Source organism: Pogoniulus pusillus, chromosome 8 (assembly GCF_015220805.1).
Source record: "Pogoniulus pusillus isolate bPogPus1 chromosome 8, bPogPus1.pri, whole genome shotgun sequence".
NCBI classification, from domain to species: Eukaryota; Metazoa; Chordata; class Aves; order Piciformes; family Lybiidae; genus Pogoniulus; species Pogoniulus pusillus.
This window is the reverse complement of record NC_087271.1, coordinates 19049049-19062920: the sequence shown is the minus strand read 5'-3', so window position 1 is coordinate 19062920 and position 13872 is coordinate 19049049. Positions and strand designations below refer to the sequence as shown.

Here is a 13872-nt window from a genome sequence, read left to right as displayed (position 1 = left end):
AGAGGGACCAGACTTGGTCACCAGAACTGTCAGTCCATGCTGGCCACCATGGATGTGTAGTTTCACCAAGGGAGCACAATCTGCCACTGGGGATCTATCTGCTGCACGTTCTCCTGGTGAATGATGCCTCAGGTTCATCTCACTCTGCTTTGCCACCTGCCAAATTTCACCTGTGGTGTCCACAGCTGTGACTGTAAATAGGTGTGTGCATCCATTAGCTTCTTCTTAGTGACTTTCCCCACTAGGAGCTGGCCTACTTGGATGTTTATTGAGGAATGCCACCAAAACTGTCTGTTCTGGGAGATGTTCCTCATGGCATGGGGACTGCACTTGCTTCAAGCCCTGTAGAGCATAGGGATATTGATGGCTTTGAATTTGGCTTGCCCAGGGCATGTGGAAGATTTGCAGTCTGCTCCCTTCATGGTCACACACCCATGGAGTGATGAACAACTGTGGTGTGGCTTGTAAAGAAGGGAGAGCAGAGCTTTCTCTGCCTTACATTGTCTGGTGGTTTTCTAGGTATGGAAGTTAGATTTGAGGAGATATGGGGAGCTTGAAGTCCTGACTGGATGTCTTTGAGGAAGGAAGCAGGCCTGACATAGACCTCTTTGCCAGCCAGGCTACTGAGAATCTCATTTTTTTCATGAGTGGACACATTCTGCTCAAGGGTGGGCTAGTTTGGTGCCCCCCTCTAGTGCATTTATAATTCAGTGATCTCAACTACTACAGAATTTTGCTCTTGTTCCATGTCTTCTGAAGGCCCTTTTGGACCTTACTGATCTTAACAGATCAGAAGCAGCTTTAGTTCCAGGCCTTTCTTCAAATATTCATGTTAGAAATCCATATTAAGCAGGCAGTTAGACTCCAGCTTTTCTTTCCCATGCCATGAGTTGTGCTCATCCTCCTCACCTCCAGAGCCTTAAGTCCTCTCACATCTTTATGGGTCCAGATCTTTTCAACCCTGATTCAGGCTGTTCATCCCTTGGGAAATGCAGTGTTCTCTTCTCTCTACACAATAGAAGACAATGGTGAGTTGAATCTCTGACTTGCTGTCTGGTTGCTGAGGTGGAGTCTAGAGCCTAGTCTAAGGTGTGCAACTGAGCAAGGCTTAGATGGCTTCTCTCTCTGCAGCCAGGAATGTTTTGACCACAGATACTGCAATACAGCGACCTGAAGGTTCATCACAAAATGATAGTGTTGGAAGAGACCTCTGGAGTTCATCTAGTTCAACCCCACTGCCAGAAGGGGTTCAATAAGAGCAGGTTTCCCAGGATGGCATCCAGGTGGGTTTGGACTAATTCCAGTGACAGAGACTCTGCTAGCTCTCTGGGCAGCCTGTCCCACCACCCTTAAATTAAAGAAGCTGCTCCTCCTGTTTAGAAGAAACTTCTTTGTTCAAGCATGTGCCAGTTACCTCTTGTCCTGTCACTGGGCACCACTGAAAAAAACCTGGTCCCATCCTCCTGGCACCCACCCTTGAAGGACTGATCAGCAGTGAGAAGATCTCCCTCAGTCTTCTCCAGGCTAAAAAGACCCAAGTCCTTCAGCCTTTCTTCCTAAGTCCTCTCATCACCTCTGCAGCCCTGCCATCCCTGCCTTTGCCAGGCACAAGGCTGCCTCCAGTGCTTCAAGAATGGAGCAGCTGCCAAAGCAGTTGTGCAGCTCCTGCTGGCAGGAAAGATCTCAACACCTCCACCACATAATGAGTGCTCGGGGGTCACTGCCTGGGTTCAGTCGCTCTTAATAGTACATGTGGGGTTCATTCAAAGAAAAACAGCTTCCTGGAGGTGCCCAGGGCCAGGGTGCCAGAGTCCCAGCAGTGGGCTGTGATGGTTCCTTAGTATGATTTCACAGTGCCAACCACAGGCGACTCACGCCAAGGGCTTCAACGTCGATCAACAGCGAAACTTCATTGTTTGGCCAGAAGAAACAGAGAAGAGTGAGGAGAGAAAGGGAGAAAGTAAAGTGAAGACAGGAAAGGGGAAAGGTCCTATAACTACCAACAATGTGAGGGTCGCAGAGATGTCTCTCTGGTCCCAAGGTCCAGTCCTGCTGGTACCCCTGTTCTTCTTGTTAATGCAGCCTTCTTTCTTCTTGTTGCTGGAAGAGACCTCTTCTGTTGTACTGAAGTGCAGAGATGAAGTTGACAGCTCAGGCAGAAGCTCCTGAAGCTCCTAAAGCTCTCAGTGTTGTTGAAGGTCTCTTGACACTCTCTTCCTCTGCTCACTTGCTCCCTGGGAGAGGACAAGGAGCAATGGATGGAAGCTGCAGCACAGGAGGTTCTACCTCAACACAAGGGGGAACTTCTTGACTGGAGGGGTCCCAGAGCACTGGCACAGGCTGCCCAGAGAGGTTGTGGAGTCTCCTTCTCTGGAGCCTTTCAAGGCCTGTCTGGATATGTTCTTGTGTGGCCTGAGCTAGATTGTGTGGTCCTGCTCTAGCAGGGGGGTTGGACTGGATGATCTCTTTGGGTCCCTTCTAACCCCTGACATCCTGTGAGCCTGTGGTCCTCTGATCCTGTGATCTTGACTGAAGTTCTTGGGGCTCTTGAACTCCCACCTGTTGCTAGGGAAATATCCTTTTATATTCAACTTCCCCCCTACTGCTGACCAAACTCCCCTCTCCCACCCCTTGTGCCCCTCACCATGTAAGGGTTCCATGCATGCTCAAGGAGGAGCGCCCGAGGTGTGGTCTGGGCCTGAGGAGGTTGTGCCCAAGGCATGGCCTGCCCTGGAGGCAGGTAGCCTGAGGCTAGGAGGTGTGTTTGGGTATTGTAATGATACTATAATGAGCAAAGTTCACCTGAGTCCACAGTTTCCTCAGCAGCACCAAAACATCAGTCTCTGAGGAGGGCAGCTCCGTTCTTTGGTTCCCAGACAATGCTCTCCATCAGTGGGACCCTCCAGCAGAGGGAGCAGGTACAGACCCTTGGTACCAGGCTGGTTTCTTCCCACCAAGTCTTGCATCTGTACCGGATTCCATTGTGTGGGAACAGCAACTTAATCAGTAACTTAATATGGGGCAGGGCACTGCAGGCTCATGCTAAGAAGTTAGCATGAGTTTTAGTCAAAGTCCTTGAAGGTGAGGGGCTCCTGATACCTGATGGCAATGATGAGACAGAGAATGCTCTTTGGACCGCTTCTTACACAGGGTGGATGAGGCCTTGAGCAGCCTGCTCTAGTGTGAGGTGTCCCTGCCCATGGCAGGGGGGTTGGAACTGGATGAGATTGAAGGTCCCTTCCAACCCAGCCCACTCCATGAGTCTGTGAAAGGAAAAGATGTCTGACCAGTAGCCGGTGTTCTTCACAATGTGTAGTCCACATAGACATTTGTCTTCTCCTCTCTCCTCAGAGTCCTTCCAGGTCTGAGTCCTGTGATTGAGAGGTAGAATTGTTAGAATGTACATTTGGGCTACACTTCTCAAAGAGCATCGGTTACTGGTAAGTAACCTTTCTTTTAGTTTTAGCTGCTTCTTAGCTGGCAGAGTCAGCACCTTCTGTGTTTGTACTGCTTCTGACCAGGGGCCAGCACCTGCCATTTCACCTACAGAGACTGGATTAAGGGGCAGTTAACATTTAGGTTGGACATAAGGAAGAAGTTCTTTAGTATGAGGGTGGTGGAACACTGAAACAAGTTGCCCAGGTAGGTGGTGGAGCCTCCATTCCCGCAGACAGTCAAGATCGTGTTTGATGAGTGTCAGGAGGATGGTGCCAGTGTCTTTTCAATGGTGTCCTATGGTAGGAAAAGGCTCAAGAGGCAGAGGTTGGAACACAGGAAGCTCCATCTCAACATGAGGAAAAACTTCTTCGCTGTGAGGGGAGCAGGCTGCCCAGAAAGGTGGTAGAGTCTTCATCTGTGTAGACTTTCAAGACCCACCTGGATGTGTTCCTGTGTGACCTGCCCTAGGTGACCCTGCACTGGCAGGGGGTGGTTGGACTCAATGTTATCTTCAGAGGTCCCTTCCAACCCCTACCATTCTACAATTCAATAACGAAGTCTGAGCAACTTGATCTAGTTGGAGGAGAGGCTGAGGGAGCTGGGGCTGTTTAGCCTGGAGAAGAAGACACTCAGGGGTGACCTCATTGCTGTCTACAGCTACCTGAAGGGAGGTTGTAGCCAGGTGGGGTTGGTCTCTTCTGCCAGGCAACAAGCAACAGAATGAGGGGACACAGTCTCAAGCTGTGCCAGGGAAGCTATAGGCTGGATGTTAGGAGGAAGTTCTTGCCAGAGAGAGTGACTGGCATTGGAATGGGCTGCCCAGGGAGGTGGTGGAGTCTCTGTGCCTGGAGGTGTTCAAGAAAAGACTGGATGAGGCACTTAGTGCCATGGTCTGGTTGATTGGACAGGGCTGGGTGCTAGGTTGGACTGGATGATCTTGGAGGTCTCTTCCAACCTGGTTGATTCTATGATTCTATGTCCCTGCTGACTACTGAGGGGTTTGACTAGATGGCCTTAAAAGATCCATTCCAACCCAAAGCATTCTATGATTCTTGACCAATGCATTCTATGACCTTGAGCAATCTGGTCTAGAAGGAACTGTCCCTGCCCATGGCAGGGGGTTGGAACTAGATGGTCTTTAAGGTCCCTTGCTTTTGTGATTCTACAATTCTGTGATTTTAAGTTAGATGAAAAAAGGTCCTAAGATGACCTGAGCCATTCAGAAGAGGATTGGTCCCTGGTGGGGCTCTTCTTTCCCTGGTTAGATGTTTAATTACAGCACCTTGCTCATTGCCAAAGAGGTAATTACTTCTGACAGTGCCTATCCACAAGTGGTTTTGTGAGGAGTGTGTTAATGGGATCATGCCACTCATGTTCTTTTAGCCTTCCATGCCCCTCCATTGTCAGCTGGATGAGAGTACCCTTGGAGAACTGGCACAAAGAGCAGGTATCTCTGACCTTGACCCACTGACTGGCAAACACTGCTTGTTGTGACAAACTTCCACATTTGGGGTTGCTATTTGGAAATTCTTTCTTGGTGTCACCAAAGGACAAAACATGCATCAGGCAACAAAGCTGCCTAAGGGACTGGTGAACAGGGCTGGAGAGGAGCAGCTGAGAGGAGTGGGGGTGTTCAGCATGGAGAAAAGGAGGCTGGGGGGAGGTTTAGGTTGGACATGAGGAACAATTTATTTGCTGCAAGAGTGCTGAGGCATTGGAATAGGCTGCCCAAGGAGGTGCTGGAGTCACTATCCCTGGAGGTGTACAAGAAACCTGTGGACATGGCACTTTGGGACATGGTTTAAATGCCATGACAGTGCTGGGCTGATGGTTGGACTTGATCATCTTAGAGGTCTTTTCCAGCCTTAATCATTTTATGATTCTGCAGCAACAGGAGTTTTCTTCAAATTGCCTATTGTGTTTTCAGCTCCTTTCAGAGATCAGTTTCAGAGACTGAAGTTATTAGCAATTAAAAATCTTGCAGAGGAGCAGAGCTGTTCCTCCTGCATGTGGGTGGCTGGCAAGTGTTAGACCTTGCTGTCATCATACTGCAGATTCCCAGATACTGTTTGCCTGGAGACTTCATGTCTCTGGATGCCGTTCAGGTGATGTCTGCAGGAGTGGGTGTAAGGTCTGTGGCTTTGCTAGTCCTGTTCACAGTCCTGGGCTGTGTTGTTCTGAAGCAGTCAAACAGCACTTTGCCATAGTGAAAGGCCGGGCTGGATGAGCCCTGGGGGCAACCTGGTCAGGTGGAGGGTGTCCCTGCCCCTAGCAGGGGGGTTGGAACTGGATGATCTTCAAGGTCCCTTCCAACCTAAACCACTCTATGAAACTATGACAGATTATTTCTTCAGGCTAAGATGCCACCCATAGTACTAATAAGTCATAAGATCCCAGTCTGCCCTCGTGGTCAAGAAGGCAGATGGTCTCCTGCCCCTCTTCTCTACCCTGGTGAGAGCATATCTGCAGTACTGCATCCAGCGTGGGGCTCCCCAGTTCAAGCGGGACAGGTTAAAACTAGACCAGTGGTGACAAGGATGATGAATGGACTGGAGCATGTCTGATGAAGAAAAGCTGAGCAACCTGGGGCTGTAACATCTGGAGAAGAGCAGCCTGAAAGGTGAGTGTCAAGAAGAGGCCAGACTCTTTTCAGTGGTGCCCAGTGATAGGACAGGGAGCAGTGGATTCAAATTGGAGCCCAATAGATTCCACCTCAACATGAGGAAAAACTTCTTTGTGGTGAGGCTGCTGGAGCCCTGGAGCAGGCTGAGGCTGTGGAGTCTCCTCTGGAGACCTATCTGGATGTATTCCTCTGTGACCTGCCCTAAGCAGCCCTACCATTCTCTGTGTCTATGGATACCAGGATGCTGGCATGTTGGGGGTTGGAAAGGACCTCTGGAGATCATCCAGTCTGACCCCGCTGCTCAAGCAGGGCACCCACAGCAGTTCATCCAGCATCACAATGCCCCACTGGGGTTGGAAGCTCCTCAGACAAGGAGACCCCACGACCTCTCTGGGCTGCCTTCTCCAGGGCTCCAGCACCCTCACACCTAAGAACTTTTTCTTCATAGTGAAGTGAAAAAGTCATTTTGGCAGAGCACAGCTTGCCTCTGACTTGTAAAGTCAATTTAATTTGGCCTTAATCAGCTATCTGTGCATCAGCTGAAGCTTCATCTGGTACTGTGAAGCTGTTTCCCCTCAGATATATAAAACTAGCTATATATCTGACTTTGCAACCTGCCTGGTGAGGCACTTCACTGTCTGAGCAGAAGAGAAGAGCTCTGCTGAACAGCACAGCCACAAAGTGGTCCTTGCTCTGTGCTGGTGTCTGACTGCCACCATGCCTTAGATCAGTGGAAGCAGTGCTGATTAATACCCCTCTCTCATCACTGCTGAGCAGCTTTCTCTGCAGAGGCCAAAATCCTCTTCTGAGGGTGGTGTTACAGAATTACTGAATGCTGGGAGTTGGAAGGGACTTCCAGAGATCATCCTGTCCAAGGCATGTTCACCTAGAGAAGGTCAGACAGGAACATGTCCAGGTGGGTTTCAAATGTCTCCAGAGATGAGACTCCACCAGTCTGCCACAGTGCTCTACCAGCCTTAAAGATATTCCTCCTCATGTTTAGATGGAATTTCTGGTTTTCAAGTCTCTGCCTGTCACTGGGCACCACTGACAAAATCCTTGTCCTGTCCTCCTGACACCCACCTTTGAAGTATTGATCAGCATTGAGGAGATGCCCCTCAGGCTGCTCTTTTCCAGACTGCAAAGCCCCAACTCTCTCAGTCTTTCCTCATCACAGGCCCCTCAGCATCTTTGCAGCCCTTTGCTGTACCCTCTCCATCAAGTCGCTGTCCTCCTTGAACTGGAGAGCCCAGAACTGGTCACATTACTCTCCATGTGGTCTCAGCAGGGCAGAGTAGAGGGGGAAGAGAACCTCTCTCAACCTTCTGGCCACTCTCTTGATCTCTGGAGGTCCCTTCCCACTCCTAACGTTCTGTGATTCTTGGTGCACCCCAGGATGTCATTTGCCTTCTTCTGGCCACATTGCTGGCTCATGGTCATCCTCTTGTCCTTCACCAGGGCAGAGGGAAGAATGTTGAGTAAGCTCTTTGCAGCCAGCCTGGTTGTGCTGATTTACCCCAAACAGGATCTGGATTAGAGGCTGTATAAAGTCACAAATTGTTGGGCTCAATGATCTTAAAGTCTTCTCAAGCCAAAATGATTCTGTGATCAGCCTACATCCAAGCAGAACTAACACCTGAGACCATCTTTTGGCTGTGGTGTACCCTTGTTCTGACTGATGAAGATAGAAAACACTTCTTTCATTTGCCTTTCCTGCTGAAACTAACAGAGACAATTACCATGGACCTGGTTCTGAACGTGGCTGAAGTGCAGGTAGTTCCACTGCTGATGAAGGTCAGAGTGTTTGTGTGTGATTCTTCTCTGCTACAGAAGGAGAAATGTTCTTCCAGTGCACAATTGAAAAGACAAATTCTCAGCTTGCAGCCCCAAACTGCAATTAGAAAAGGAGGCAGAGGTTTACCTTGGTGCAAAACTCTCCCAGCCCACAAATAATTTTGGGTTCCTCCACTCTTTGGCTGCTGATTTGAGCTATTTGTCTTTTGAAGACTGCTTAAAATTAGCCCTTTAAAACCAGATATTCAGGCTTAGGGGCAAAGAAGAGCTAAACCCAAAGCATTCTGTGTTTTGTTTGAGTGTGGACTTGGCAACCCCATCACTTTTGGAGCACTGCTTAGCCCTCCTTCTCCTCCCTTTCCATACACTTCTCACCTGGAGTGTTTTGGACACATCTCCAGACAAAGAATTCTGTGTACTTTGGAGTGCTGGAGTGTAAAGAAATAAAAGGTATCACTTGAAAAGCAAAACAAATAAATAAACTCCTTTTTGTGCAGGGAAAAAAAAAAAGGAAGAAAAGAAACTCTGAATAAAACATTTGCAGAGTGTAAGAAGCTCAATGTTAACTCTCAAAGCTCCAACTCATAGGCTTAATTTAGCAAGCATGTCACATCCTGCACTAATCCACACTGCAGGATTTATTTTGTGATAAGAGAGGAATGAAAAGTGGATTTTGAGTAGTTTAGGTGCTCCTGACTTCCTTCTGGCATTAATTCCAGGTTTAAGGAGGCACAGGCACGCAAACCCACTCTGATCTCTGCAGGCTTTTAGCTGCAGATTCTGCCACAGAGGACTCGGGGGGAGGGGGGGCACAGCCAGGGCAAGGTGGTTCAGTTGGAGAGATGAGTTGTAATCAGTAGAAGATGTTACTATGAAAATTGGAACATATTTGAGAGCAGCCCTGAGGAAAAAGGACTTGGGGGTGCTGGAGGGTGCAAAGCTGGACGTGAGCTGGCACCACATTCTGCCAGCCCTGTCCTGGGCTGATCCCCAGCAGTGTGGGCAGCAGGGGCATGCAGGGGATTCTGCCTCTCTGCTGTGCTCTGCTGAGACCCCCACCTGCAGTGCTGGGGCCAGCACAGCACTGATATGGAGCTGCTGGAGCAGGACAGAGGAAGCCACAGCAGTGACCTGAGGGCTGAGAGCCCTCTGCTGTGAGGCCAGGCTGAGAGCTGGGATTGTCCCGCCTGGAGAAGAGAAGGTTCCAGGGAGACCTTAGAGCAGCCTTCCAGTATGTGAAGGGGGCCTACAAGAAAGCTGAGGAGGGACTTTTTACAGTGGCTTATAATGATAGGATGAGAGGGGATGGATTTAATATGGAAGAGGGGAGATTTCGACCAGAGATTATGAAGAAATTCTTTACAGAGAGGGTGGTGAGACACTGGAACAGGCTGCCCAGGGAGGTGCTGGGTGCCCCCTCCCTGCAGGTGTTCAAGGCCAGGTTGGATGAATCCTTGAGCAACCTGGGCTAGTGGATGGTGTCTGTCAAAACAGCAAGCATGTTGGAGCTAGATGATCTTTAAGGTCCCTTCCAACCCAAACCATTCTGTGATTTCAGTAGTTCTGGACAACAAATGTCACTCTTAATGTAGAATGCCCTTAATAAAATAATAGATTTTAGTTACATATGAAAGAAAATAAAGACAGGAGATGACAGCAAGCTCAGTGTGATCAAGATAAACCGTGCTGCAACCCAGATTGTAACAGAAACTCTTGTCAAGATGAAGGATTCACCCTGTTCCAATATTTTCTCATTTACAGACTGAAGAATTTACCCTTCACTTTTACCAAACTTAAAGAACTTGCAGCTTTGTGGCTTTCTGACAACCAGGTAATGACTTTCAATATTCTTATTGTCCTCTTTAACTCACCTCAAGTTGAATGATGTCCATGGTCAGATATTGCCCCTCTTGACCTCAAGATGAATAATGCCTATGGTCAGCTACTGTCCCTCTTGATCTCAAGTTGAGCAATGCCTATGGTCAGATATTGTCCCTCTTGACCTCAAGATGAACAATGCCTATGGTCAGATATTATCCCTCTTGATCTCAAGATGAACAATTCCTATGATCAGATATTATCCCTCTTGATCTCAAGATGAACAATTCCTATGATCAGATATTATCCCTCTTGATCTCAAGATGAACAATGCCTATGGTCAGATATTATCCCTCTTGATCTCAAGATGAACAATTCCTATGATCAGATATTATCCCTCTTGATCTCAAGATGAACAATTGCTATGGTCAGATATTGTCCCTCTTGATCTCAAGTTAAGCAATGCCTATGGTCAGATATTGTCCCTCTTGACCTCAAGATGAACAATGCCTATGGTCAGATATTATCCTTCTTGACCTCAAGTTGAGCAATGCCTATGGTCAGATATCATCCCTCTTGATCTCAAGATGAACAATGCCTATGGTCAGATATCATCCCTCTTGATCTCAAGATGAACAATGCCTATGGTCAGATATTATCCTTCTTGACCTCAAGTTGAGCAATGCCTATGGTCAGATATTATCCCTCTTGATCTCAAGATGAACAATGCTTATGGTCAGATATTGTCCCTCTTGATCTCAAGATGAACAATGCTTATGGTCAGATATTGTCCCTCTTGATCTCAAGATGAACAATGCCTATGGTCAGATATTGTTCCTCTTGACCTCAAGTTGAGCAATGCCTACAGTCAGATGCTGTCCCTCCTGAAACTGAAGCTCAGGGTAATTCTTCAGAGGCCAATTCTCACCCTTTAATCTGCACAAAGAGACCACCAAGAGCCAGACTTTGCAGGGGATGGTGCTGAGCCTGCGCTGAGTACTGCTGGTTGCAGAACCACTTGTGGCAAAGCTCCTGCCTGTCCACAGCACCACAGCCTGCTCACACTGCCAAATATGGTCCCTGCTGACTCCTGGTCCAGCACTCAGCCATGCCTCACACCCTAGTTAAGCCAGGTGAGATGCAGTCAGCAGGTTGGTGTTGGCACACACTGGTTGCACTGCTCTTTTAATGCACTTCTTGCTTTTAAAGCTAAGCAAACAAAAAAAAACCCTAATGCTGCAGGGAGGGGAGAAGAACTGGGAGGGATAATAAAGAACAATGAGGAAATTTTAATGTGTTTAATTAGGATTTTCTTCTTCTTTCCCCACCCCCCCACCCCCCCCACTCTAATTTCCCTCAAGAAAAGAACATCCGATGGCTCCTCAAGCCCAGCCACAGAACACAGGTTTCCTGTTAAACAAACACTCAATGTGATTTCAGCATTTGGGCTTTTCTGTGGTGCATCATGGATTAATTTCTAGTCTATTAATTATGCCAGTCACTCCAGCACAGATTAATTTCTAGCCCATGAACTGTGCCAGTCACTGCAGCATAGATTAATCTCTCTTCCATTAACGATGCCAATCACTCCAGCAGAGATTCATTTCTCTTCCACGAACTCTGCCAGTTCCTCCTAGATGCTACACTGGAGCCAAGCAATAATAAAATGCAAAGACAAAACCCACCAGCATCAGCTGAATCTTCAGAGTGTAAATCCTCCACTATCTTGCTCCAAGTTTACCCTCAGGTGAACTAACAACTGAGGGTGGGGGGGGGATTTACTCCTCCATAGCCCTGGTTTGAAATAAATCTCAGCCACAATGTGAGTGACTGAAATGGGTAGTCACAGCTCTGCCCCATTGATCCTTCAGCTTCCTCACTGGTGGGACTCAACACAGAGTCACTGTTTCTGGTATTTAGTGTGCTGTTGTTCCTGGTAGGAATTTACAGGAATTGGAGAAGTGAGAAATGGAGGGGGTGAGGGGAAAGGAAGGCATTTCCACCAAATTAACACTTACTTTACTCCATGGAGAAGTTTCTTCTAATTAATCTTCTGTTTACTCTGATGGAGAGGGTCCAGAGGAGGCCACAACAATGCTCAGAGGGCTGGAGCACCTCCCCTATGAAGAGAGGCTGAGTCTACAACTACGTGGAGGGAGGCTGTAGCCAGGTGGGGTTGGTCTCTTCTCCCAGGCAACAAGCAACAGAATGAGGGGACACAGCCTCAAGCTGTGCCAGGGAAGCTATAGGCTGGATATTAGGAGGAAGATCTTCCCAGAGAGAATGATTGGCATTGGAATGGGCTGCCCAGGAAGGTGGTGGAAGTGTTCAAAAACAGCCTGGCTGAGGCACTTAGTGCCATGGTCTAGTTGATTGGCTAGGAGATAGGTTGGACTGGATGACCTTGGAGGTCTCTTCCAACCTCATTCATTCTATGATTCTATGATTCTAATTGAGGCTGTTCAGCCTGGAGAAGTTTCCAGGGAGAAGTTCTGGTGGCCTTTCAGGGCTTGAAGTGGGCTACAAGAAAGCTGGGGAGAGACTGTTCACAAGAGACATGCAAGGGAGGTTCAGGGTGGATATTAGGAAGAGTTTCTTCTCTGGAAGGGTTCTCAGGCATTGGAATGTCTTGTACAGGGAGATGGTGGAGTCACTATCCCTGGAGGTGTTTGAAAAACTCATGGATGTGGAGCTGAGGGATGTGTTTTAGTGCTAGTGTCTTAGCAGTGGTGGTGGGATCAGGAGCTCTAGGTGAGCAGTTGGACTTGATGATCTCAAAGGTCTCTTCTAACCCCAACAGTTCTGTAGTCCTATGGTTCCATAAGGGCATGTAGCACTAGGACAAGGGGCAATGGCTTTCATCTAGAGCAGGGCAGATTTAGGTTGGACATTTGGAGGCAGTTTTATTTGCTATGAACGTGGTGGAACACTGGAACAGATGGCCCAGGGAGGTGGTGGAGGCCTCATCCCTGAAGACATTCAGGTTTAGGCTTGATGGGTCTCTAAATAATCTGGTTTAGTTGGAGATGTCCCTGTTGATTGAAGAGAGGTTGGACTAAATGACCATTAAAGGTGTCCTTTCCAACCCAGTGCTTTGGAACAGGCTGCCCAGGGAGGTCCCTATCCCTGGGGGCATTCAAGAACGTGTGGTCATGGCACCTGGGGACATGGCTTAATGGCCATGGTGGTGTTGGGCTGACAGTTGGACTTGGTGATCTTAGAGGTCTTTTCCAAGGCAAACCGTTCCATGATTGTACGATTTTCCAGCTGTTGAATGCTAAAATCCCAGCTCAGCAAAGCCCTGTGCTCCCAGCTCACACTGAGCTGTGCCTCTGGCTGACACTGATCTGTGCTCCCAGCTAAGACAGGCTCTCTCTGTTAACCACTCTTTGTCTTGCCTTTCCCCTGCAGTCCAAGGCTCTCATTCCACTGCAGACTGAAGCTCACCCTGAAACAAAGCAGAGAGTGCTGACTAACTACATGTTTCCCCAGCAACCCCGCAGTGATGAAGGTAAGCCACCAGCAGCAGCTCCTGCAGAGGTGGGAACAGTGCTTGTTTAGACAGCAGGAGAGAGAAGAAAAGGGCTTGAGACATGCTTCTGTGTCTGAGATGCTCTTCTGACACGTGAAGCCATTGGTGCATGCATAACAGTCTGGGTTTTGTCCTACACTAAGGAATCCTATTCACTAATCCATTATTCCCAGGCCATCAGATTTACATTTTCTTAAATGCCTTTTTATTTTCCATCATGCTGAGGGGCCTGGAGCAGCTCTGTGAGAAGCAAAGGCTGAGAGCCCTGGAGCTGTTGAGCCTGCAGAAGAGCAGCCCCAGAGAGGATCTGAGCAATGCTCAGCAAGAGATAAAGGACCTGTGGGGGGCAAGAGGATGGTGCCAGACTCCTCTCAGTGGAGCACAGGGACAGGACAAGGGCCAGTGGGCACAAACTGGAACCCAGGAGGTTCCATCTAAAGAGGAGAAGAAACTTCTTTGTTGAGGGTGCAGAGAAGTTGTGCAGTCTCCTTGCCTGGAGAGCTTCCAACCCCAGCTGGGCACTGTGATCCTGGGCAAGCTTCTGTGGGTGCTCCTGCTTTAGCAGAGGGGAGTTGGACTGGATGATCCCCAGAGGTCCCTTCCAACCCCCACCAAGCTGGGATCTTCAGAATTTCAGAAGATTGATTTTGTATAAACATTATGATCC

At 48.5% G+C, this 13872-nt stretch overlaps 1 protein-coding gene across 7 annotated transcripts in view; it reads left to right on the top strand.

Moving 5' to 3' along the window:
• The window catches only part of LRRC7 (leucine rich repeat containing 7), a 216308-nt gene that overhangs the window by 153644 nt on the left and 48792 nt on the right, over window positions 1–13872 (top strand). For all 7 annotated transcript variants that reach the window (XM_064147490.1, XM_064147496.1, XM_064147491.1 and 4 more), the window contains exons 13-14: window positions 9617–9686; window positions 13085–13184. In XM_064147490.1, the coding sequence (XP_064003560.1) occupies window positions 9617–9686; window positions 13085–13184 (170 nt within the window). The remainder of the gene's footprint in view (window positions 1–9616; window positions 9687–13084; window positions 13185–13872) is intronic.